This window comes from Hyperoodon ampullatus (genome assembly GCF_949752795.1).
Source record: "Hyperoodon ampullatus genome assembly, chromosome: 4".
NCBI lineage: Eukaryota > Metazoa > Chordata > Mammalia > Artiodactyla > Ziphiidae > Hyperoodon > Hyperoodon ampullatus.
The window spans coordinates 48,396,336-48,423,388 of NC_136917.1; the positions used below are offsets into that span (position 1 = coordinate 48,396,336).

The 27,053-nt window shown below is 53.6% G+C and overlaps 1 protein-coding gene across 1 annotated transcript in view; it reads left to right on the top strand.

Annotated features, from left to right (window-relative positions):
- Positions 1-5,066: 5,066 nt before the first annotated feature.
- The window catches only part of CAMK2A (calcium/calmodulin dependent protein kinase II alpha), a gene marked incomplete at both ends in the record, with an annotated part of 61,747 nt that continues 39,760 nt past the window's right edge, over positions 5,067-27,053 (top strand). Inside the window, 2 exons of the mRNA XM_079702317.1 lie at positions 5,067-5,128; positions 21,403-21,497. Of these exons, the coding sequence (XP_079558443.1) occupies positions 5,067-5,128; positions 21,403-21,497 (157 nt within the window). The remainder of the gene's footprint in view (positions 5,129-21,402; positions 21,498-27,053) is intronic.

Here is a 27,053-nt window from a genome sequence, read left to right on the forward strand (position 1 = left end):
TCAGCATGGCCCCCAACCCCCTTCTTCCCACCCCCTCTGGCTCCTGCCTTCCCCCCAGCCAGGGCACCTGGGTCTGGACTCTGTGTCAGGCCCTTGAATGGCATCTCCAGGCAGATGCTTGCACCGCCTATGGTGAGGAGGGTCGGAAGGAAGGGCAGGCCAGAGGCAGCTCTGGCCCCTTAGGGGAGTGGAGCCTGGAGATGCCAGACAGGCCCCCTCTTTCCCCCTTGGCTGGACCAGACGACAGCAGATCTGCCAGCCGGATAGGTTAGAGCCAGGGGCGGCCCTGTCAGAGTCGGACCCTGTCTATGGAGCCCTGGGCAGGGATGACCAGTCCCCTAGGAGCCAGGAGAGAGCCCTAACCTGGCTGGAGGAGCAGGGCTCTGGGCCCCACCCTGGGCCTTGGCACTATTTCCTCTTCTTGGTTGGTGCCTTTGGCTACTTTGGGACCTAGGCAAGTAGCCCTGAGTGCAGGAAAGAGCGAGGCAGGGAGGGGAAGGGAAGGAGCACTGCTGGGGGAGTCAGGCATTCTGGCTTGTCGTCCTGACTGCCCCGGACTTGTGCGACTGCGGGAGGGCAGCTTCCTCTCTCTGGGCCTCAGTCCCCTGTCTGTAAGGGGCCTGGGCCACCTCAGGGCCCTTCCAGCGTTAGTGGAGTCCAAGGAACACAGGGTAGGGTGCTGAAGTCAAACAAACCTTATATTGGTTAAGTTCTGCCACATCTCTGCAAAACGGGTGATGATTGTACCTCTCTCACGGACATTTGTTACGAGGTATAAATAGTGCAATATGTAAAGCGCTTAGCACAGGGCTTGGCTCTAAAGTGGAAAGAACTATTTTTCACGTCCTTGGAGTCAGTGAAGGAACATCTTGTCTTTACATTTCTCAGGAAGGAGTGGAGGCCCCCCTGGGAAAAAGACCTGCCATACACACTGACAGCCAATGGGAGGACTTGAACTTGGGTCCTTGAGCTGCAGGTTGTGCTGTGCAGACATGGGCCCAGTAGCTGTGGTTCTCTGTCCCTTGGCTCCCTGGGTCCCTCTCCCCTGCAAGGAGTGCCACGTAGGTGGGACACTTCAGGGGACGGAGCTGCTCCCTGACCCCTGGCTCCTGTCCCTTCTGAGTGCGAGGCTGGCATGACTTACTGCAAGTAACGAACCAAATCACTCTCCACCTAGACCCTCTGCAGAATCACTTCTCTCTTGGCCCACTTTCCACCGATTCTGCCCCCATGCTCACTGCCCTTAATGGGACAGGCCTCGTGGGGACCGTGCAGATGGCACGTTTTCTGTGGTGCCTACCCAGGCCCTGCAGGACCCTGAGGCACTTGGGCGTGTGTGTGTGAGCACATGTGGAGGCCGTGCAAGGTGGGATTTGAGTCGGGTGTCACCCCCTGCTGTGGCCCAGGAACTTGGCCCTGGTCCCCGTTTGTCCCTCTCCAGCTCCATGGGGTACAGCCTGTGTTCCGGTTCCCTGTCCTAGCGTGTCAGAGCCAAGCTCAGTGCCCTCCAGGGCTCCTGCTCCTGGCCACCAGCAAGTGGCAGGCAGGCCTGCTCTTGAGTACCGCACGCAAGTTGCAGCTGGGGGCACACGTGCTGGCTCTCCTCCTGCCACATCCCTGGGAAGTGGGGAGTCTGGCAGGAACAGTCCCCCTGCTGCAATCAGCAGCTCGTGCTCTCAGCGCCACCGAGGCAGGGCTGGCTCCTTGCTGCCCGCTGCCACCGGGCACAGCTGCCAGCTTCTCGGGCTCAGGGGAGGCAGTGAATTAGCGGTTGTGCCTCCTTGGCAGGGCAACAGTTACAGTCAGGTTGGGGGTGCCTGTCTGAGGCAGTGCCCACACCCCTGTGCTAGGCTCTAGAAGGTTCGGAGGGGTGTGTGTGTGTGTGTGTGTGTGTGTGTGTGTGTGTAAGAGAGTTGCCAAGGAGACCTTTTCCTCTTCTCCCTTCTCTTCCTCCCTCTCCGTCCTCTCCAGGCGTCTCGGCACCATCAGGATCCTACAGCCTGGGTCCTGCCCATCCCCCCAGGACCGTGTGCACAGGATCCAGGCCAGCCCCAGGCGGGAGAGAAGGATGACAGACTGAGAGAAAGAGAGGAAGGGAGATAGAAACAAGAAAGGGGATGAAAAGGAATAGGAAGAATAGGGACACCTGGGAAGGAAGAGCTCAAGGGAAGGAAAGGAGGGGTGAGGAGAGGGGAGAGGATCAGGCCAGCTCCAAGCCAAGCAGGACTATCACCTCCTTTATTCAGAACATAAGATTCCCATTCATACAGCCTCAGGGCACAGTTGCCTTTTGTCTTATTTGTTAATTTCTAAAGCACCATTAGGTTGACACCTGACAAGCTGGAGGCCTTGTGACCCCTGCCTTCTAGCCCCAGTCCTTTGTTCTATGGGAATTCTGCAAACCAGGCCAGGGCAAGGTGATGTTCAAACCATGAGCTCAACTCCAGTGGGGACTCAGAGAATGGTACCCAAAGTGCTGGGACTTGAAGATAATGGTGTGTACTTGCATGATTCAGAGAGAGCAGTGTGAAGACGGAGGGACTTTTGAGTCCCTTAATAAGAATAGTTTCCCATCTATTGAGCATTTACAGTGTGTCAGACACTGTGCTCATCTCATTTAATCCTGAGAACAGCCCTGGAGCTAGGGCATGTTTTACTCTATTTTGCAGATTAAGAAATTGAGATACAGGGAAGCTAGGATACCCATCCCAAATCACACAGCCTATAGGTCATGGAGTCACTCTAACCACTGCAGAACACTGCCTCTCCTCTTCTCTGGGCAATGATGCAAGTGGCCTCAGTTGTGAGGACTATTCCAGTGCTTTCATGTGTGGTAGCCATCCCCTCCTGGGGACAGGCTAGAGGGTCTGGGACACGGAGGTGGCGGTGCAACCCTTCCTCCAGTTGCGCGCATTCGCCTCTGGCCTCTAGCGGTATTCTGTGCCCTGCCCACTGCCCACCGGCTGTGCAGCCCCGGAGCAAAGGCCTCCCTTCTCTGCCTCTGAATTGCAACGTTGGCAGCAGAAGCAGGAAGCATATTGTGCACAGAAACAAAACTGAGTGGTTTTTCCTTTTTCTGAAGGTGGTAATGGTGCAATTAGTGGCTAAGCCATTACTCCCTCCTCCCTGGCTCTCCTCCCCTCCTTCCCCTCTGCCTCCCTCCTGTTTCTCTCCTGGGAAGAAGTGGCTGCATCAAAGTCAACTCCATCATTCTCTCCCACTCCCAACTCTCAGGAAGAGGGGCAGAATTGTGGGGGGGTGTACCCAGATTTCTCCAGGGGCTCCTGGACCTAGGGTAGTGAGTCAGGGATCTGCTGGAGTTGGGGATGACCAACAAGCAGACAATGTGTCTAGCAAGTGAGGTGACCAGTAAGGCAATTTGGAGGTTCAGAATGGGTGGGTTGGAATCTCAGAGGGTTTGGATCCTGGATCCTATTATCCTGTGCTCATTGTAAGCAAGTGCTGGCATGAGACCTCAGCCTGGTGGGCTGTGAAGTGAGCTTGAATGGAGGAGGTGGGTGTGAGGGTCTGAGATTCTGAGTTCAAGCTAGAGCAATGGGGGTGGTCATGGTCTCACTTTAGACCTTCCTTCTCCTCTTCTAGAAACTAAAAAGAGGCCTCATAGTTACATACTCCCCAAAGGCCTCTACAGCCCTCAGCCTGCTCTATCTTCACAGCCTTCCTCTGCAGTGGCAACTTTGTTCTGTTTTGTAGAAAAGGAGCTAGAGGCTCAGAGAGGGGCTGTGACTTTCTCAGCGTCACACAGTTAATATATGTTAGGACTGGATTTGAATTCAGATCTTTAAATGCCAGTCCTTTTCCTTCTTAACCCCTCGGGCCTTGGGGTGAGATCTTGGGGCCATAGATATGGTTATTGCCCTGAAGAGTTGAAGTTGGCCAGGAAAGTGCCCACAGAATTTGGGAATGAGGATTTTAGGGCAGGTCCACGGCCACTCCCCTCCAAGCCAGGCCATGCTCCCCTCCCCACTGCCGCCTCCACCTCTTTCACTTTGACTTGAAGCACAAGCAGAAACTGGGACATGAGCCCCAGGAGACCAGATCTCCATGGCCCCTCTGGCGGCCTGGGGTAAGGGAGTGGTTATGGAAGAGACCTCAGGAGGGGACCAGTTGTCATAGCTGAGAGGGGTTGGGGTGAGCAGACAGCCAGGGATGTTCCCTCCAGAATCCTGATAGCTTCTCTGCACTTCCCCCCTAGCTAGAGTCCCAGTGTGATGGACAAGGTGGCAAAGAACAGAGAGAGAGAGAGAGAAAGAGAGAAAGAGAGAGAGCAAAATAAGAAAGAGGAAGAGGCAAAAAAAAAAAAATGAGAGGGAGGCAGAGAGATAGTTACAGAGGCTGCGGTGATCCACAGAGAGAGAGATCCCAATGAATTAGCCATCGTTTCCCTGTAAACCTTAGAACCTGGCTGTTGCCAGGGCAACGGGGCAATACCTGTCTCTCCAGAGGAGATGAAGTTGCCAGGGTAACTGCATCCTGTCTTTCCGGGGGACCATCCCAGAATGTGGCACCCACCGGCCGTTACCATGGCAACTGCCTTTTTGCCCCACTTAATCCCATCTTGTCTGTTACAAGGGCCCCACAGTTGGAAGTGGGGGAGGTGGGAAGATTGAAGATTACTTGTGGACTAAGTTTGTTCTCCTTCCCCTCCTCCAACCCCTCCCTTGGTCCATCACCTCGGGGGTGCTGGGTCCACCCACCCCCAGGTCCACACAGGCCTGCAGTACTGTGTGCAGTAGGGCCAGGGCGTCCGGGAGCAGGTTTTGAAGTGAAAGGCAGGCAGGTGTTGGGGAGGCAGTTACCGCGGCAACGGGAACAGGGCGTTTCGGAGGTGGTTGCCATGGGGACCTGAATGCTGACGAAGACTCGCGAGGCTGTGAGCAGCCACAGTGCTCTGCTCAGAAGCCCCGGGCTCGTCAGTCAAGCCGGTTCTCAGTTTGCACTTGGCAGCACGGGCAGGCGAGTGGCCCCTAGTTCCGGGAACAGAGCAGCGGCACCCCAGTCCTGGTCCTCCAGCCCCAAGCCTCGCCTGCCCACCCAGCGCCAGGATGGCCACCATCACCTGCACCCGCTTCACGGAAGAGTACCAGCTCTTCGAGGAACTGGGAAAGTGAGTTGCACCCCAGAGAGTCCTGGAGGGCTCAGGGGGTCAGTGTCACGGGTGGGGGTGTGCGCCTGCAGTGCTTCCAGTGCACACACAGGGAGGAAGGCTGCATGTGTTTGGGGGCACTTGTACGTGCAGAGTGCCTAGAGCCAGGTGCGGGCATGTTTGCCAAGATGAGCCAAGGCCAGCCCGGCAAGTGTGTGCATAGAGGTGAAGGGTTGACAGTGCATGGCAGTGTCTGCGCGTGTACACACACACACATACACACACAAATGCACATGACCTGGGCACACACAGATTCTTAGAAACAGGATTAAAAAGGGATCTTCCCAGTCAGCTGAGTCTAAGGCTGGAATCCCCTGTTGAGTTTCTCTTGAGGTGGCCATCTCCCTCAACTTGGTTACTTCTGGTGACAGAGAGCTCACCACCTCCCAGGTAGTTCCTCCTGCCTTTAGGCACCTACAGCAGCTGTGCAGAGTGGCCAACTTCTCCCTGTAAGCACATCCCCTCCCCACCTCCCCCCTGCCAGCTCCTGCCAGGGGTGAGGGCAATGGTACAGCAGGGGTTAATAACGGAATCACTGGTGAGGTTTCCTAGGTGTTGGGGGGGCAATCAGGTGAGCAGTGGGGGGACACTGCTGTTGCAGGGGCTAGTGATGTGAGGGTGCACCAGCTCTGGTCCCTTGGCAAAGTTGTCCAGCCCCAGAGCTCATTTCCTGCCTCTGATGACTGGTGTAGAGAGAAGGGTGGGAGGATATGGGGGGTGGAGAGCCCTTTGGGATAGCCCCATAGATTGTGGAGTGTCAGGGAAGCATTCCCGGATGCCGCCAGCTATGTCTGTGGAGGATCTGGGGATGGATCCATGGTAGGGGTACAGTTTAGAGGCAGAGTTTTCCCCATGGGCAGAGCAGCTCCAATGCCCTGGGTGGTCCCCGCTGTAGCAGCAGGAGTGCAGGGGAGAGGGGCCCTGTGAGCAGGTATGTGCTGTTGTGAGGTCTGGATGTGCACACACAGGGGTGTGCTTTGATGTGTGTTGCTGCGTGAGGACTGACTCTGGGGTACACTTGCATGCACTGAAAAGGTGTGCATGTGTTCACATGTGTGTGCACCAGAAGGGACGTGCTGGTGTGTGCTTCATGTGTAAGGCCTAAAAATGCAAGTGTGCCCTGCAGGGTGGATGCAAGTGGCACAAGCAGGTCCATTGGCTGGTTTGCAGGGGAACGAAGGTGTGTACATGCGTCACTGTGTGTACACATGTATGGCCGGTTAGAGCTGTATGCACATCAGCTGTGTGTAAATATATGTCTGTGTAAGGATGCACATGTGGGACTTGGGCTCACTGGTGTTCCTGTGAGGTCTGGACATGCACGTCTGTGAGGAACAGGGGGGCATGCCCATGGGAAGGTTTATGTGTGTGCGTGTGAGGCCTGGGCCCATGGGCTCGGGTGGGAGTGTGGGTGTTGAAGGCGTGTGTGAGCTCAGGCTGGTGTCTGCATATATGTGGGAGGTGGGCCTGTGGCTGTGTACAAGTAGGCTGCCCCCCCACACACACACTCACACACATACACACACTCACACACTTGCACACCAGGCTATCCTGATACCTACAGGCACACACCAGCTCCCTCATACAGACACACACCCATGTGCAGCTGTGTGCTCACTCCTGTCTGCAGACTTCCTGTCTTTCTGAGTGTGTTTTTGTGCTGGGGATGTGGGGGGCAGGACAGCAGAAACGAAACGTTTGGGGCTGCTCTGGAGGACTGAGGCTGTCTGCTGCACTTGTGCAGGGACCCCTTCTCAGCTGGGTTCCGGCACCCATGGAACCAAGGATTCCCTGATCAGCTGGGAGCTGCCTTTCGGGGTGCGAGCAAGACTCGGTTTCGGGAGGACTGCGTCACAGAGTGCAGTGAGATGGAGTTGAGACATGACTCAGGCGCTCAAAGTGAAAATAAAAGTGATGTTTTGCCCCAAGAGGAGATGGATATCATGAAGACTGGGTGCTGTGGGGGTGACTTGTCAGGGAGAGCCTGCGTGAGCCTTCTCAGCCCCGCTGTCTGCTGGGGCGCTTGGAGGGATTGAGGCAAGGGCAGAATTTCAGGGGACAGGGAGCCCTTTCGTGGCCATGGCAGGAAAAGTGAGGGTGGCAGGCATGGCCAGGCCTAATCTGATCCATTTCAGACCTTTTCCTTCCACAACCATCAGTGCTCTTAACCTTTTTTAGGTCACATATTCCTCCAGGAATCTGATGAAAGTCTAAGTCTACCTTCCCTAGAAAAATACACAAACTTACGAAATGGTACAGGCAATGTCAGGACTTGCAGGACATCGGAAAGGCTAAGGATGGGCCTGAGGTTCAGGACGCTTGTATTGGAAAAGAAAAGGAGATGAGGCTCTACACATCTAATGCCTGGATCTAGAAGGCCTGGGTACATCACCGAGGAGACAGGGCTTTTGTGCTCTGCGTGCAGCTTCAGTCCAAGTGCCCAGTGGGACAGGAAGTGGCAGTGCCCAGAGAGGGCACAAGGTCTGGACCTCACCACCCATAGCACTGTGACACTGGGCGGGCTATAGCACCTCTTTCCCCCCACCGTAACCTGAAGATAAAAAAGGGCTGGGAGGATGAAATGAGATGGTTCTCATAAAGACATAGTGACAAGCCTGGCACACTGGGGTCATTGTTGCCCTCAGATGAACAGGCTGAAGCTGATCTGCCACGTCTTTACCTTTTGTCTGGAGTTTGCCCAGCTTGGCAGAGGGGGCTGACTAAGCCCTGCCCCCCACCCCACCCCCCAAGGCTGGCAGGGATGCAACAGCTCCTGTTCTGTTGGGATAAGCAACGAAGGTGCCTGCAGGGCCAATCCTTCAATTGGTGACCCAAGGTCTCTGTCAGCTGGGACACTGCTGTTACCACCCAGAAACCGAGCCCCCATTCTGGGAGCCCACTTCACATCACTGGCACGGTGACTGCCTGAGGCAGCTGGGCTGGCCCTCCAAGGGGACGTGGGGGTCTTTGGATCTCCTTCTGAAGGGCCCTGGCTGCCCAGCTGGAGAGGAGGACACGTGCCTCTCGAGGGCTTCCTGGCACCCTGCCCAGTGAGGCCTGGCTCCTGACTGCAGGCCTTTGAGCAGCTCGTGGTAGGGCTGGCAGTTCCTCCCCCGCCTGGTGGGCAGCCAGTTGAGGGAGCGTGGGCTGGAATCAGGGCCCTGGGGCCTCTTGATGCCACTGGACGAAGGTCGCACTGCAGCATATGATTCACATAAGCCAGGCACTTGATTCCAGTTTCCCTAGAGGATTGAGGTGGGGCTGTCTTGGGACCCGGAGACTAGCTCACTCCCTCCTCCCTTGACCCCAATCCTCCTTCCTCCCATGGGAGAGAGAAATGGAAGCCCAGACCTTAGGAGCACAGATGCTTGTTTGGAGGCAGAAGGCAGGCTGCAGCGACTCCAGCTGCAGGCAGGGTCAGAGTGGGCCCGGGCATTGGGACCAGAGCTCCCCCGCAGACCCAGCCTTCTCGAAGACCAAGATCAGGGGAAAGGGTTGGGTTCCAAGAGGTGGAGAAGGAGGATGCCTCCACCAGCCTTTGACATGCTCTGGGCTTTGGATCCCACTCCCAGGAGAGGTTAGTTAGAGAGGTAGAATTACCCTGCAGCCTGTGTAATCACTGGGCTGCACAGAAAGAGGCTCATAAGGGGATTTTACTTGAGAAAGGGGTGGGGGAGGAGAGAGGGAGGCTGGAGAGCTTGCAACCCACTCTTTCCTCTCTAGAAACGGGTCTGAAACTGACTCAAGGGCGGTGTTGGGGCTAGGGGAGGGGCTGCAGACGCCAGCAAGGTTGCCCAAAGGAGGGGGAAGAGCTAGCTCCAGAGCCCCTCCAAGCCCTCTTACCTCCATGGCTTTGTATCATGAATGGGGCTTAGGCTGGGCTGATCAGTGGGGGACACTGGGGACCAGAGGCAGCTCCCTGCGCTGGGGTTGGGGGGGAGCCCAGGGTCCTGGGTGCTTAGGTTCTCTCTTGGGACATAAGCTCTAACATCTGCAAAATGTGTTTAGCAATCCCACCCTTCCCTGGCAGAGCTGTTAGGAGGATCGATGGTGTAATATTGGAGAGGGAGAAAACACATGGGCATCGATGTACTCCTCCCACCAAAGACCGGTATTGTGCTTTTATTTTGCTTCTAATAACCTCTCACCTTCACAGCACTTTGGGGCCGGTGTGTCACTCTCCACCCATTAGCTCTGAGGGAGGCAGAGAACTTACTCGCCCATCTTACAGATGAGGAGACTGAGGCTTGAGAAGGTGGAATGACCAGCTCAGCATACTGGTGGCAGCTCTCAGGCTTGGGTGTGGGTCTCCAGCACTCTGCGTGTGGGGGGAGGGTTGATGAGAGGGGCCGCTTCTGGTGCCCTGTCTGGGGAACACTTCCAGGGAAGAGGGGTGTGGCCTTGTGGGTGAGGGAACTCTGAACTGTCACTTATTGTCCAATCATGATTCTCCTTCTAATTTGAGGCACCACCCTGGGTGGATTCCTTGTCCTTGGTGTACCTCAGCTTTACCATCTGTGAAATGGGGATCAGAACAATTCAGCAGATGCTGAAATGTGCCGTTAGAGTTGCTACCCTCTTTAGCCTCTGTCTGTGGAAGGCACCCTTGGGAAATTTCAGGTTTCCAGAACACCAGAGCTGGGAGGACCATAGACACTGTGTCTCACAAGCATCAACGGTGGAGCCAATGCCCAGGGAGAGGTGGTTTGCCCAAGGCCACAGGGAGAGGCAGAAGCAGGGTCTGGTAGGGGACCAGATGGTGTGCAGGGGCCAGAGGCCAAGGATGGGAAGTTGGGGGGCAGGTGGGAAGGGGACAGCCTTTCCTCCCTCCTCCTCCGAGCCAGCAGAGCGGAAGGCACGCACATGTTCTGGTGCATGCCACAGGCCTCCGCCTCCACATAGCCTGAGACACACTGACACTGCCGAGCTTCCCTCTTGCCTGCCCGCCTCCCTGCACAAGCGCGTGGTGACTGCTGCCAGCACCCCTGCAGTCTTGGGCCCCGGTCCTCTCAGTGGGGTGATGGCAGAGCCTTGGAATGCAGCGCCTGCATCCTGTTGCTAGTGCACAAACACACACACACACACACACACACACACACACACACGGGTGCATGTGGACGTGTAAGTACACAAACACACTGGCTCCAACAGGGCATCGAGCGAGAGTCTTACCTCCCAGTGCAGGGAGAGCAAGATGATGCTGGCTAGGCTTCTGGGCTGTCTCTCTGTCTCTCTCTCTCTCTTTGCCCTTGCCTCTCATCCTTCCCTGTGTCTCTTTGGTCTCTGTTTCTTTTTCTCCCCTTCCCTCTTTTTTGTGCTGGTCCCTTGGCCACAGTCCACCCCTGCTGCACGCATATTGCCCGTGTCACGGTCTCTTCCGAGCCTCTCTCTGGCACAGTAGGAAGCCTCCCTCCCCAGGCCAGCCTGGTGCAGCCCCCCAAGCATGTCACAGCCTGCTGAGACCCAGCCCAGGCACTAGATCTAGGTCCTCGTGGGGCTTAGCTGCCCACCAAGGCATCAGGTGGACCTGTAAGGCCGGTGGGACTTTCTGTGCTGGAAAATGCTGACGGCCTTGGTGTCTTGGCATTACATAAAAGGAAGAACATGTCTGTGACTCTTGCATCCACTCAACAAGTATTTCCTGACAACAGACTCTGTTCCCAGACCCAGGCTGAGCCCAGAAGATACCACATACCAGACTTATGTCATCTCTGCCCCTTTGGGGCTTATGGTTTAGTGAGAATCTGACATTAATTAAATCACTTCAGATATTATTATTTAAATGCAACTGGTTAAGGGCCCTGAGCACAAACACGGGGCTATGAGCTGCAAAGAGACCTCAACTAGTTGGAATGAGGGAGGTATCAGGGAAGGCTCCCCTGAGGAGGTGACACTGGGGAGCTGGAAGCTGAATAAGAGTCAGTCAGAGGGAAGAGGGCGGAATAGTGTTCCTCAGAGTGGGAACAGCACAGGCAAAGGCTTTGAGGTGTGTATTTTGATGGAGCATGTCAGCCCCAGGGAGGTTGGTGGCCCTACTCTTCTTAGGCCTGCTCAACTTGCCTCCAACTTTTGGATGCCTGGGTACTAAAAGGAATATTAAAAACCTATAGAATGTCTAGAAGAGGGGACCTAGGCAGGGTGGCCAAGGTCTGGAGGCCAAATCAAGTGAGAGAGGGCTGAGAAGCTGGGGGAATTTAGCAGGGAGAAAAGACCCCTCGGGGGTGTGTCCTCTCCCCTCATCTCTGCAGGGACATCATGGGGCCCCAGAGATGAGACAAGGCTGCTCTGTATGGCCCTGGAGGGCAGAGCAGGACTAAATGTGTAGAGTAACAAGGAGGTGGATTTCAGCTCAACATAAGGAAGAACTTTCCAATGGTCAGAACTGCCCTTCTACCGCCCAGATGGACATGGCCGTGGGAGATAGTGAGCACTCTGCTAGCAGAGATATGCATGCACTTCCACAGCCCTCTTCTCACTCCGTGCCTCCAGTTCCCTCCTGCCCTGCATCCCTGTCCTCGCCTGGTGAGATGCTTTGCTGCAAGCACGAAGTGGGAGACGGTTTAGGGGCCAGAATAGCCTCAGTTCTGCACAGAATACCAAAATGAAGAATGCTCCCTTGTCTTAGGGATGGGGAAATAAGGCCCAGAGAGGGTCAGGGCTTTGCCTGAAGTCATACAAGCCAGTGACACATGAGGTTTGGGCGCTCCAACCTCCTTCCAGTCCAGTGCTTGGCTTTTTACCCCTTGGAGCCTCTCTCTCTGAAGCTCTGAAAGTCTTTGCTGTGTACGTGTCGATGGAGCCAGGCCAGGAGGCCCTTGGAGCCTGGGGAGAAAGCAGACCCTCAGCCTTTTTCCTGCTTTACCTGCTCTGATCCTGTCACCAAGCTCTGTGGAGATATATATATATATATATATTTTTTTTTTTTTTTTTTTTTTTTTTGCGGTACGTGGGCCTCTTACTGTTATGGCCTCTCCCGTTGCGGAGCACAGGCTCCAGACACACAGGCTCAGCGGCCATGGCTCACGGGCCCAGCTGCTCCACGGCACGTGGGATCTTCCCACACCAGGGCACGCACCCGTGTCCCCTGCATCGGCAGGTGGACTCTCAACCACTGCACCACCAGGGAAGCCCATATATATTTTTTATACAGCAGGTTCTTATTAGTTATCCATTTTATACATATTAGTGTATATATGTCAATCCCAATCTCCCAATTCATCACACCACCACCTGTGGATATTTTTTTTTTTTTTCCTTTTTGTAACCCATTCAAGAAAACCCAGGTATAGCCCAAACAAGGAATATGTTGGAACTTTTGTTGGTTCAGTGTTCCCTGCAGCAAAGAGAATCTTCTGGTTCCCAGGCCTTCTGTGTCCCCCACAAGACTTCTGCTGGGTTGGCACACGGCAGGCCTGGGGGGGTGTGCAGGATAGCTCGAAGACACTATGTCCCTGCAGGATCTTTTGGAGTCTGGAAGTGGGCGGCTGCAGCGGCTTGGGGAGGGATGTGTGGTTTCAGAAAAAGGTCCTAGGATTTTCTGGCTCTCAAATGCTAGTCTGCGGAGTTTGGAGCAGAACTGCCATGCTGGGCTGGGGAGAAGAGAGAGAAAACCTAGTGGAAGGGGTCCTGAGCTGCCAGCCCCTACCATCTCAGTTTTATTTGCTGTCTGGTGACCTGCATAGCTGTGTTTTGTTTGTTTGTTATTAAGAAATGATACTATTGCTTCAAATGAAAAAAATAAAGAGAGGGCTTAAAATGATCAACAGTTGATTTCACAGATGGGTAAACTGAGGCCCCCCCAAAAGTGAAGGGAATTGCTTAAAGTATGTAGAGGTGGGTGTTATGGAAACCAAGATGTTCCTTTCGTTTCTGAACAAATCTGATCCCAGATTTTTAACTGTTTGAGGAATCTAGGAGCCCTCAGAGAATCTCATATGAGCCACAGTCACCCCTGAAAACACACACTCACTCCAACTCACAGAATGTTGTATATTATTTCCCACAGATCCCCGCACCCTAATGCCCATCTGTGGACCCCAAGTTAGGGCCCTCTGATCCGAGAGTACGGGGTATTGGAAAGAGCAAAAGACGATGAGTCAGGAGTCTTGGGTTCAAGGTCTTGGCCTCAGTTTCTTTATCTGTAGAATGGGGAGAGAATGGACCTCAATGGCAAGATACTATTGCAGCTTCCGATGTAGCCACATGTGGCGCACACTCTGACCCCTGGGGTAGAGCTGCTCCGGTGGCCAACCCCAGCTCTGTCCCTTCCCCCAGACATTCAAACCCCATCTGCTCTGGGTTCCATGCCCCCAGGGCTTGCTCTTTGCCAAGTGATCAGATCAGCTAACCTGGGCTGTAAGTTACTGACCACCAAGAGGTATTGGAAGCTAATCCTCTCACAGATAACAGGTCTGTATACATTTGAGCAGGAACATTCCTTTTTTTTTTTTTTGGCCACGTGATGCACCATGTGGCATTCGGGATCTTAGTTCCCCAACCAGGGGCTGAACCCGTGCCCCCTGCATTAGGAGCACAGAGTCTTACTACTGGACCACCAGGGAAGTCCCGAGCAGGAACTTTCTGAAATCACCCCAGCTTGTCTCAGAGAGGTAGAATGCTTAGGTATATTAACCCAGAGTGGGGAGATTTGGGGGGAGGAGACTGGACTTTGATTAAAAGGTGCCTCTCACATAGCATCCAGGCAAGATGGTAAGTAGCTAGAAATTTGGGACTAGCATTCTGAAGAGAGGAGGGGCAGTATAGAAGCAGATTTCAACCTTGGGTAATAGTCAGTGGCTTTCATCATTTTGGGGGGCACGGGTGTCAGAGAATCCTTTGTCAAGCTAATGAAAAATATGCATCCTCTGCCCAGAGCAATGCACAGACATAGAATAATTTTGTTAAAATTTTAGGTGTGTTCGTGAATGCCCAGAGCCTCCCCAGAGATCCCAGCTAATGGTCCTGGGTAGAAGGGATGGAGGGGAAGAGGCAAGAATGGGTGGAGAGAGAACAGGGAGCAGTGATGCTGTGGGGAGGAGGGATGAAGAAGTGAAAGCACTGTCAGCAAGTGGGGGGGGGTGCGGTTCCGGGGAGAGTGTGGCAACCCAGAAACAAGAGGGAAGCTAGGTCTCAAAGCTGGGTGGTCAGTGGGGCAATCAAGGCAGATCAATCAGACCTAGTGGGGGATGCCGGGGCTGGCAGGGGGCTGGGGGGACTGGGGGGACGGGCCTGGCACAACTTTTCTTCCAGGGAGCCCGGGGGTGGGAACCAGATTGTGGTGGGTTCATGGAGTGTGGGAGGTGGGAAGAGGAGGCGGTGGATGTCGGACACTTGTTCTGGAAGTTTGGCAGCAACGAAGGGAGGAAGGAAGTGGCCCAGGTTGCTGGGTCGAGAGAAACGCTCTTGCTTTTTTTTCAATTTTTTAAGTGTGGGAGAAGGAAGGTTGTTTATTGTCGCAGAATGTGGGAGACCTGGGTGTGTTTGAGGAAGCAGCCAATGAGGGGAAGACCCTAGAGATTGTCAGGACTCCTGCTAATCAGACCCCCAAGGAGGGCAGAGTGGAGAGAGGGTTCGGTGACTGAAGCCCCATAAGCAGTGTCCCTGTCTGCTGACACCCACAGGCAAAGGCCCTGGGCTCTGGGAGGCATAAAGGAGGGGAGGGTTCCTTTAGGGGAAGTTGTCAGTAACCAGTCTTGGGTATCAGGAACCTCTTCTTATCACTACGTAGCAGAGACTTCTCACAGCTGGCCCAGGAGGAAATGGGGCTGGGGCTCCTCATCTCCATTTTTCAAATGGAAGGGTAAGCAAGCTGGCAGCCAAGGACCCAGGTCTTCTGAGTCCCCATCTAATGTTCCTGGTGCCACCTCTGCAGCCATGTCAGCATTTTGGGGTGTTTTAGGCCAGAGAGGGTGATGAGCCTGCTGTGGGTGGCAGCCAGCAACTCCCAGGACACTCTGCCTGCCAGGCAGCTGAGAAGCAATTTCCCAGTGTGAATCTTGCTTCTCATGGCCCATTAGCACGTTCGCACATTGTCAGCCACACTGGACCCACTATCACGGCAACCTCCCCATCCGTCAGTCGGAGAACCAGGTGCGGCCTCCCTGCCTGCTCATACCCAGGGGCAGGCTGCTGGGCCCTGGGGAGCACCCCACCCCCTCACCATGGCCTCCGCACACCTCCTGTCCTGGCTTGCTTCTTCCCCGAGCTTGGCAGACAAGGTCCATTTTGCCTCTGATGATGCTGGCTGTTCTCATCACTTCGGAGATCATGATGCCCATAAAAGGTGTTGTTTCTTGAGCATTTACTACACTCCAGGGACTGGGCTAAACCCACTGCATACCTTACTCTCTCACTGGATCCTTGAAACAGCTGCTTAGGGTGGGTACTATTCTTACTTACATTTTACAGGGGAGGAAATAGTCTTACCAAGGTTAAATAACTTGCTGGTAAGAGGCTGAACCACGATTTGAACTCTGGTTTGCCTGGTTCAGGGGCGCCTGTTCTTATCCACATAAAACCTCACTATCCAATATGGTGTTCACTAGCCACTTAAAATGATTTAAATGAAATAAAATAAAAAATTCAGTCCTTCAGTCCTACTAGCCACACTTCAAGTGCTCTATAGCCATATGAGGCTAGTGCCTGTCGCAATGGACAACCCAGAATATTTCCATCATCGTAGAAAGTTCTGTTGGACAGCTCGCTACAGAATATTGAAGGTGGAAAGGCCTGTGTACTTTTTAGCCCCACGCCCACCCCACCCCCCCAAGTTGCAGACGAAGAAATTGATGCCCACGCCGGGCCGGACCGCTGCCCAAGACCTCCCAGCAGGGCTGAGAGCTGAGATCTTTTCCCTCCAGTGTCTATCTTACACACACACCCCTCCCTGCCCACGTTCTGTGACCCTCTCCTAACATAGGTACTTACCCAGGGTGACGCATGTGTGCTTTGTCACACCCAGAGCCTCTTGGCATCACATACACAAGGGCACTGATGGGCTGCTGACACACACCTGTGGGCAGACACCCCCCCGCCGAACCCTTTGCACCCAGGAACTCTGTCACAGGCACTCCCAGTACCTCCCATGGACATTCCCCCACTCACGTAGGGCCCTCACATGCAGGCCTCATCCCTTCCTCTTGGGACCCCTGGTCACTCCCTCCCACCCTGCCCTGCCCACCTTGGCCTCCTCTCCTTTTCCGCCCTGTCCTGTTTCCAGGCTCCTACCCACCCACCCACTGGCCACCTGCTCAGCTCAGGGCCGTGGGAGGAGTGGGCTGGCTCTTCTTTTTGCCAAGGCTGCTGGGCTGTGGCCACTGGCTCATGCGGGACGAGAATGCAGAAACATGCCTTTTTTAAACAAAAGATAAAAAAGAGAGGAAGTTAGGGCTGCGAGCTTGCTGCCCACACTCTCATTTTTGCTGCAGATTCTCCTCTGCCCCTCCTCTCCCTGATCCCCACCACCGGGGCAGGCAGGAAGGAGCCTTTCCACTTGTGGATGGAGACCTGAGGCTGCATAGGTAGAAAGAGGGGCTCCTTGGCCCAGACCCTTTCCTCGCCCCATTCAGGGATTTGTGTACTGTGCACTGTGCCCAGTGTTTTGCATGTGTTACCTCCCTTAATCTCCCCAACAAACCCAGGAGGGAGATATTATAGCCCCCATTTTATAGGAGGAAACAGAGAGTTGAAGGGCCAAGTTCAATATCACACAGTCGGGGGTCAGTCACGATCAGATCACAGGGCTTTGTGAGCCCAGAGCCCCTGCTTTTTAGGGTCACGCTCTCTTGCCTTTGGTGGAGTCAGAAGAACAAGGGCAGGTGACCTGGATTCTCTTCACAGCCTCGAGAGGATTATGCCTGCTCCCTTGAGGCTTCGGTTTCCTGATCTGTGAAATAGGGGATCATAATTCCAACTTCACAGGGTTGCTGTGAGGGCCAAGGAGCTTAGTGGTGAACGTGCATTTGAAGGGAGGACATCTGGGCATGTGAGATGCTGGTGTTCTCTGGATCAGTAGCCCTGAACTGGATTTGATAAGCTCCTCCCTCTGAGAATCTGCTAAAAGCTATGCATTCTTGCCCCAGAAAAAAATGCATATGCCTACGTTCAGAGACACAGGGCTCCTGCAGCTGCTCCGCCCTTGGCCTGGACCCCTAGTTAGAGCCTGGGATTTACACAAACCTTGGTGCTGTGTTTTGAGGAGGAAGTTCAGCAAGCGTGCCTTCTCTTGTTTTATAGACATGGCTCTTAGGTCCTCAGCTCCTGGGGCAGAGCCCAGGGTCATAGAGCCTCTTGAGCCGCTCTGCACAGAGCCCCATGTGATGGCCCATCGACGCTGATTTCTAGGGGGACCAGGCATCTAGCAGGACTCCCCCAGAAGGCGGGCAGGGCAGTGCCAAGCTGGCTGGGAAACAATCACTTGGGCAGCCTGTTAACTGAAAATACTGATTTCTGGGCCCGCATCTGAAGGTTCTGATTTGGTAGGTCTGGGAGAGGCCTTGGAATATGTTTTTTTGAAATTTATTTTTGGCTGCATTGGGTCTTTTTTGCTGTGTGCGGGCTTTCTCTAGTTGTGGTGAGCGGGGGCTCCTCTTCGTTGCAGTGTGCGGGCTTCTCATTGCGGTGGCTTCTCTTGTTGCAGAGCATGGGCTCTAGGTGTGTGGGCTTCAGTAGTTGTGGCACGCGGGCTCAGTAGCTGTGGCTCGCGGCTCTAGAGCGCAGGCTCGGTAGTTGTGGTGCACGGGCTTAGTTGCTCCACGGCATGTGGGATCTTCCCGGACCAGGGCTCGAACCCGTGTCCCCTGCATTGGCAGGTGGATTCTTAACCACTGCGCCACCAGGGAAGCCTGGAATATGTATTTTAAAAAGATTCCCGGGGCTTCCCTGGTGGCGCAGTGGTTGAGAGTCCGCCTGCCGATGCAGGGGACACGGGTTCCTGCCCCGGTCCGGGAAGATCCCACATGCCGCGGAGCGGCTGGGCCCGTGAGCCATGGCCGCTGAGCCTGCGCGTCCGGAGTCTGTGCTCCGCAACGGGAGAGGCCACAACAGTGAGAGGCCCGCATACCGAAAAAAAAAAAAAAAAATTCCTCGACTTCCCTGGTAGCCCAGTGGTTAAGAATCTGCCTGCCAATGCAGGGGACACGGGTTCGAGCCCTGGTCGGGAAGATCCCACATGCCGCGGAGCAACTAAGCCCGTGTGCCACAACTACCGAGCCTGCGCTCTAGAGCTGCGAGCCACAGCTACTGAGCCCACGCGCAGCAACTGCTGAAGCCCATGTGCCTAGAGCCCGTGCTCTGCAGCAAGAGAAGCCACCGCAACGAGAAGCCCGCGCACCGCAACGAAGAGTAGCCCCTGCTCGCTGCAACTAGAGAAAGCCCGCACGCAGCCAAGAAGATCCAATGCAGCCAAAAAAAAAAAAAAGATTCTCAAGACATTCTGAAACAGCCAGTTTGATAACCATCGATCCAATGTCTTTATCTAGAATGGAGTTTTGTTTCTCTAGTGGAGAAATTATATTTCTCCCTCCCTGCCTCACATCCTCCCTTTCTCCCTCACTCTATCCATCCCTCCATCCAAGTTAATTAAACTCCAGCTCTGGCCCAAGCATGAGCTAGATGCTGGTGAGTGAGACAAGCCCTCCTTCCCTGCTCCTCCTCTCCCTGGAGTTCGCAATACCTTTCCCAGAAGTGGCCCCTTGAAACATTCTCTCTCCTGGGGCTTCTGAGAATCATGGCCTCCTACTGGACAGAAACCTCCCTGTTTGGGTAGGGTGGGCACCTTTGAGAGACCAGTGTGCGCACCTTCCTCAGATGCCTGTTCCTATTACTAACACCCCAGACTGAAATCTTCTCCCTGTCTCATTTCAGAACCTCTCACCTAAATCTGCCTCCTGTTCCTATAGTAACATTTATGGAGGCCCTGTTTGTAGGTAGCATTGGGTACCTGGGCATGAGTGTGGAGAACATTCCAGTCCTTGCCCTCAGGAACCCTCCGTCTGGTGGATAGACAAGCTGAATGAGCAAGCACAGTCCTAGGCTAGATGGGGAGGTATGGGGTGCTCTGGGAGCACAAACAATGGGACATGTCACCAGGAGGCTTCTCAGGGAGGGACACCCGGTCTGCTGCTCTCTCCAGGTGGAGGACAGACAGGGCTGCACACCCCACGGATGGTCTGTTGCTGTGCCCATGAATTGTGGCCTTCCTCAGCTTTCCTACGAGGTCATATTTCCTGGTCTCTAGCTCTCCTCCCAGATCTTTCTTCCTCATCCTTCGCCACAGTTTCCCATCCGTTCCCTTCATGCAGCCCGGACACGAAGAAGCCAGTGACACAACGCCCAGGGGTGTGTGTAGAGCAAGCATCTCCGCCAGCCTGCGGGCTTCCTCGGTGCCTGCCAGCGTCTGCCCCTGCTCCCATCAGCCTCATTTTTGTGGCTTGGACCTGACTGTGTGCTTAGGAGCGGGGATCAAAATTTGGAGGATATGGTGGGGTGAGGCCATTTCAGGAACCTGGGCATTCAGGCCAGCAAGCGGTAGGCTCCCTGGGTGGAAGAGAAGCCAAAAACCTGGGGGAGCAAATATCTGAGTTCTAGACATGGTATGGCCTGTAGCTAGCTGTGTGACCTTGAGCAATCAATCTACCCGAGCTACACTGAAGCTCAAAATCTTGGGCTCCGCCTCAGACTTAAGGAATCAGAATCTGCCTTTTAAACAAGATGCCTGGGTAATTCATATGCACGTTAAAACTGGGGAAGGCTGCCCAGGAGACTTGCTTCTTGCCATTAGCCTGTGGTTAAGGTGGTAATGGTGGTGACCACAGGTAGTGTCTGGCCCCTTAGGGGCCTCCTCTGTGATGTGAAGGGGTTGGACCAGATGACCTTTCTGGTAGAGGGTATAACATGGCACCTAGATGACAGATCTAGCCCTCAAACTAGTTTTGTTTGGCAAAATACTGTGTTTAAATTTTTTGGAATAAGGTACCAGTATTTAAAAATTGGGAAATGTCACGAAAATATCCAGACTTCCAGTTTTTCTCGAAAAATCAAACAATCTGGGAAATGGGCCACATTCCACATGGCAACAATGACTCCTATGAGCAGTGAAACCCACAGCCCTTGCTCCAAGTTCTCCCAGCCACAAATACTTTGAAGATAAAAACCCAGGAGTCTCTTAAAACATGAAAAACTGCTCAGCTTCGCTCTTGATATGAGAATTCCAAATCAAATCTACACTGAGTCACCACATTCCACATCTCACTAGCAAAGATATGAAAGTTTGATAACACGTTGTGTTGACAAGGGTGGAGGAAAATGGTCCCCTCACGTACTAGTACGAAAGTAAGTTGGTACACCTCTAAGATGGGTCATCTCTCATCTATCAGAATTACCAAACAACACCTACCCTTTGACCAAATAATACCAGTTCTAGAAGTTTAGTCGAAGACACTTGTACACATGGGAAATGTAATTGTAATGCACGCACACAAGGTTAGTCATTGCCGCACTGTGATAGCTATAGATCGGAAGTAACCTAATGCCCATTGACAGGGGACTGGCTAGGTAAGTTATAGGACAGCCACATGATTAAATGAGGAACTCTTTTTTTAAAAAACATTTATTTATTTTTAAATTTTTATTGGAGTAGAGTTGATTTACAATAGGAACTCTTTATGTTATAATACAGAAGGAGGATCTCTAAAAAATTTCTGAAAAAGAGGAGAATGCAGAACAGCATGCAAGGTCCAGTATCCAGTATTGGGGAGAGTATCTGTGGAAAGATGCTCTGGTAACACTGGCCATCTCTTGGGAGGGGACTTTGGAGACTAGGGTACAGGGATGGGGAGGACTCTTTTAACTATCTACACTTTTGTACCTTTTGAACTTTGAACCATGGCAATGTGTTACCTACTCAAAGAATAAAAAACTGAAAATTTCCAGGGACCTAGATTCTGTGATTCTAACACTGCATGATTCTAATGTTTTAGAATTTGGTGAACCTAACTTATTACGACTCTACAAGTCTCATGTCTCATGAGGCCAAGCTCCTAATGATTCACTACCAGTGGTTCCCCTGGGTCTCCGGGCCTGCTCTGTCCCTGAATCGGGCCACAGCAGCCCCTACGAGCTCGAGCAGCACTGAACAAGGGCTCCCTCCCAGCCCAGTGCAGCTGCACGAACTGTGGTGTCTCTTGGGAACGCAGCCCTTGGGCCCTCCCTCACCCTCTTTGCCTTCTCTGTCCTAGGGGAGCCTTCTCAGTGGTGCGCAGGTGTGTGAAGGTGCTGGCTGGCCAGGAATATGCTGCCAAGATCATCAACACTAAGAAGCTCTCGGCCAGAGGTAGGCAGTGGGTCCGGGCCTGGCCTGCCCTCCGGGGCTCTTCTCCCTTCAGCCCTCCCTCTACCCCTTGGGTTAGAACCAGGATCTAGGTATGTCCGCCTGGATGATGCTGCTGTCAGAGGTGGGGGCTCTTCTTCCTGTGGGTATGATGAGAATAGACACCTCCATATTCCTTCCTTAGAGGGTCTGGGCTGGAGGCCACAGCCTCTCCCACAAGCCAGGCTCTCTGCCCCTCATCCACCCATGCAGGTAAAGACGAAGGTGCCAAGTAGGCCTTCCTTTCCCTGCTTTTCTGCCGCTTGCCTCCATTCTCACTGCCAGACCTCTGCACCTACCTTTCTCTCTGCCTGGATGCTCTTACCTGGCTCCTTACAAGGATAGCTCTTTATCAACCTTCAGGTCTCAGTTCAATGTCACATCCTTTGAGAGACTTCCCTGATCCCCAAACCTGAGGGGGACTTCCCCATTTTATATCTCTCATTACTGTTTCCTCTCTTTGTGGCTTTCTACCAACCTGGAGCTATCCCATTTACTGGCTTGGTGCCTTGTTTAATATCTATGGTCCCTCATGACCATAAGCACCAAAAAAGTGGGAGTGGGTCTCATTCCCTATATACGCCCAGCACCTAGGACAGCGCCCGATGCGTCTGGGGGCTCAACCAGTGTCCCGTGAACTCCAAGTGCACTCTGCTTCAACCAAACCAGTCCACTCTCTGGTCCCTATATACTCCCTTGGACAGTGGCTTCCAAGCCTGGAATCCCCTGGAGAGCTTCAAACACTCCTGATGCCTGGATCCCGCAAGCTGTGATTTAATTAGTCTGGGCTGTGACTTGGGTTTTGGAAATGATCCCCAGGTAATTCTAATTAGGAAGTGGTCCTAAACCAGTAACATCAGCATCACCAGGAGATTGTTAGGAATGCAAATTCATGATTCCAGATATAAGGAATCAGAACCGCATTTTAACAAGACACTGGTGATTTGTATGGACGTTAAAACTTGGAACGCCTGCACGGAAGCTTTGCTTCTTGCCCTTAGCATGTGGTTAGGGTGGTAATGGTGGTGACCATAGTCAGCGCGTTGGGGAGGATTATCTTCAAAGATCTCCACTCTGAATGGTGGGTCTGTGCTGCCTTGGGGACCCCCAGTGGGTGGAGGACGTTCTGTTGGGTGAGGCGGGTACAGATGCGGTCTGTGCAGCTCATGCCTTGTGCAGCGTGGAAGACATCATGTGAGGGGTTGGTGAAGTGTCCAGGTGTTTGCCTGGCATAGTGGCAGCTGTGTCTGGACCAGGGCCCAGCAGGTGTGGATTTCACAGAGGCTGGCACGGGATGCACATTGTCCCCCGCAGGCCTACCAACATGTTCCGTGTTGGACCGTGTGCTGCTGCCTTTCATCTCTCTGGCTCAGTGTTGCTGGGAGCCCAGTGCTTTCTCCTAGTTACCTAACCCCCCCATAGGCAGACCAGTGTCCTGCAGGGAGGAGAGGCTGGGCTGGGGGTGGGGGTGGTATGCTGAAGACCAGGGCCCTCCGTGCCACACAGTCCACATGAACGCTGGCGTGGAAGGGCGAGACCTGTGGAAGGTCAAGGGCCAGAGCCGGGGGCAGGGAGCCAGGGCTGGCAGGAAGGCCGGTAGGAGTGCTGTCTCACCCAGTTGCTGGGACTTGCCTTGCCGTTGCTGTGTGACTAGTGGCTGTCTGGTGCCCTCTCTGTGCTTTACATCACTATTGATCAAGGGAGATGTCCCAATCCCTGAGATACAGAGGGGGCGGGACTAGAGCCACGGCTTGGGGTGATTGGTTGGGTTGCCCCCAAAATGAGGGAGGGTCAGAAACCAAGGTCTTGGGACTTCCCTGGTGGTCCAGTGGTTAAGGCAGTCCTGCCTTCCAAATGCAGGGGGTGAGGTTCAATCCCTGGTAGGGGAGCTAAGATCCCACATGCCTTGTGGCCAAAAAACCAAAATATAAAACAGAAGCAATATTGTAACAAATTCAGTACAGACTTTAAAACTGGTCCACATCAAAAACATCTTAAAAAAAAAAAAAAAGAAAGAAAGAAAGAAACCAAGGTCCTCCCTGGATTCTGGGGAATCTTGGGCCAGTTCACCACATTCTCAGAGCCACATCCACACAAGCACACGACAGAAAGAGACAGATGCGTATGGGGGAATGGAGGGAGCATTGCCTATTTTCTGGAAGGTGACTAAGCATTCCAGGGACAGTGTAGACTCTGGGCTGTGCAGTAACTGCCCCCTCTCTGGATTTGAGGGGCCTTTGACCTCCTGGGAGGAAGGCGCTCAGGCCTAGGTGAATGTGAAGGGTGGGAGTGGGGAGCTTCTGAGAGAACCTTCTCAAAGAAGACTGCCAACTGCCAACGCTTTTCTCCCCAGCAGGAGATGAGGGGCAGAGCTTCTTTTAGCAGGTTGCTTTGTTTGCCATTCACGGTGCCTGGGGTGGGGAGTGGTTTGATGCTGAATATTTGGCAACACATTCCAAGCTTCTCATGCTGGCACTCCCCCCTCCCCCGCCCCTGACTTTGGCAGTTCCCAGCGGGGGCGGGGGGCATGCCCCCCTGGGGTGTCTGTTCACTCCCCAGGGAGCTGTGGCTTCCCCTTCTCCACGGGGTCAGCCTCTTCTATCAAGCGTTTCCCAAACCCGGGAGAGATTTTTTGTGTCTATTTTTAAACTACTCTTTTATATAAAATGCTCATAGTATAAACAATTCGAGGAAGCCATAAAGACATGAAATGAAGGTAAAAATATTTTCCTGTCCCAGTCCCTGCCAAATCCCCCTGGGGGCCTTTTGAAAAATACAGCTGCCCCAGTTCCACCCCTGAGGGTGTGGGATTCAGGAGGTGAGGCCCAAGCTCTTGCATTTAAAAAGTCCTGTCAGCGCCAGCTCCCTGCCAGGGGCTCTGGAAGCTTCCTAGCTATAGCCTCGCCAGGCAGGCACACACAGAATTCATCAACATTTTAGGGCACGCTGGGCAAGCAGATGTGGCTGGTGCCGCCAGAGGTGACTGGCCCTCATACAGCGACCTCCATTAGCCCCACTGTCCACCTGAGCACTGAGGGGTCACGTCCTCGGCTCCCTGGCCATCAGTCCCAGGACACTGGGTGGGAAGCACGGGGTGAGATCATTCAGGCTGCCCCTGAGCTTCAGGTCCATGCAAGGGAGCCTTCGAAGAGGCAGTAAGACACATCTTTCCGGTCTTTCTCATCTCCTTCCCTACCCCTGCCTGGCACTCTTGGCCCTCGGGATTATTTCTCCAACCTCCTAGGATCTGGAGGCTTGTTGAAGTCCTGTGCAGAGAGGGGACATTTTCTGTTCCGAGACTCAGAGGTCTATTTTCTGCCCTGGTTCCTGTGCCTCTAGCTAGAATCCCACTGCCCACCTGCCTGCTGGAGCCCGCCCCCTCTGCAGGCAGAGCCCTCAGGCTGCCTGACTGCACATCCCGGGGTTCTGCTTTGCCCCGCTCTGCCCTGCTGGTACTGTCTGGCCCCAGGAACCTCTCCCCAGAGTTTCCACCCACCTGCTGCCTGCCGAGCTCTGGGCAGGGCTGGCCCCGTTAACCCCAATATCTTGCCTCCAGGCCTGCCCCAAGGAACCGAGGGAGAAGATTCACAAAGCATTTATCATAATGGGCATTGGGAGCAAGTCTTCCTGGTACCCAGGCAGGAGGCTGCAGACTAGCTTCTCTCAGACCCCTCAGCATCATGGGCCTCTACTGAGCTGGATGGATTAATTTATCAATTATGAGAATGGGAGGCAATATAGTACAGTAATTATGAACATGGGTTGAAATCCCAGCTCTGCCACTTCTTGGCTATGGGAACTTGGACAAGCTGCTGTGTGGCTCTAGGCCCTGGGAACAAGGCAGAGGCCAGCAGACGAGGTCTTGCTCTCATTGCACCTGTTTTCTACAGGAGGGAGACTGAAAAGAACATTAAACACACAAGTAAGCTGGGTAATTTCAGGTAGCAATGAGTGTTACAAAGAAAATAAGACAGGGTAATGGGGAAGTGATGGGGCTGGAGGGACATTCGGAAAAGGCAGCCGGGGAAGCTTTCTGAGGAGGTGACATTGTGCTGGGACCTGCCTGAAAAGGAGGCAGCCATGAGAAGACCCAGGAGAAGAGTGTTCCAGGCAGAGGGCGCATCAGGTGCAAAGGCCCTGAGGTGGGAAGGGGCTTGCAGTGCCTGAGGCCGCAAAGGAGGCCAGTGTGGCTGGAGCTTCAAGGCCAAGATGAGGTCGGACCCAGCACCCAGCAGTCTTCCTGGATGTGGTGAGGAGTTTGGATTGTATTATAAGTACATTAGGAAGCTGTTGGCAAGTTTGAAGTCAGTATCTAATTTATATTTTAATAAGAGGTCCGTGGCTGCCCAGGACTATTGGCTGGGGGTTGGGGGGAGTGTTCAGGAGTAGTTTCTCAGAGCTCTGAGTTGTAATAAGGCTTGATCACCTGATGACCACATTGATTTTGATAAAGAGATTGCTCCTTTAGCACTGGGCCTCAGTTTCCCCATCTGCTTAATGGAGCAAGGCCTCAGAGGTCAAGAGGAACTCAGTCCCTATGTTTCTTGAGGTTCCCTACATATTAGAAAATGAAAATATTTCAAACAGAGTTACAAAAATTATTGTGTAAAGTACATGTTTACATTCAACAAATTAATGACTTTATTACTGGAATTTGCAATGCAGTGTAATTGTACTATGCACAAGATGATTACAAGATTTATAAAAACAATTAGTTCCTAGTTTTTCCAGCAGTGAGGTCTGGTAACCAGGCACATTTTTAAAAAAAATAAATTTATTTATTTTTGGCTGTGTTGGGTCTTCGTTGCTGTGCATGGGCTTTCTCTAGTTGCGGCGAGCAGGGGCTACTCTTCGTTGCGGTGCAGAGGTTTCTCATTGCAGTGGCTTCTCTCGCTGTGGAGCACGGGGTCTAGGCTCGTGGGCTTCAGTAGTTGTGGCGCGCAGGCTCCAGAGTGCAGGCTCAGTAGTTTTGACGCACGGACTTAGCTGCTCCACAGCATGTGGGATCTTCCCAGGCCATGGCTCGAACCCATGTCCCCTGCTTTGGCAGGTGGATTCTTAACCTCTGAGCCACCAGGGAAGTCCCCAGGCACACATTTGAAGCTGTGTGACCAACGTTTTCTTCTTTCAATCCTGTCAGTGTAGGTGACCTCCCGGGTGACCTCGCATGGAGAAAAACATCAGAATTCTGGATTTAGATCCTTTATCCCTTGAATGTGTAGCCTGGGTCAGGAGGCCCCCAGCCCCCTCTGATAGGCCCCACTTTGAGCTGCCTGGTTTCTGGTTCTGCTGGGGATGGGTGGGTGGGGGACAGGGTTTGGAGCTGGGGAGGGTCCAGCCTTCCTCAGCTCAGGGATGGCCCTTGGCCAGCCCTGGATGGGGATCCCCCTCCTTTGCCTGGGAATCAGCTTTCCTCCCCCTGCCCTGGAGGATATGGAAGGATGCAGAGAGGGAAGAGGAACCGGGGGATGCCCCCAAGCCTGGACCAGCCTCCCCTCCCCTAGCCTGTAGCCGCCTTTA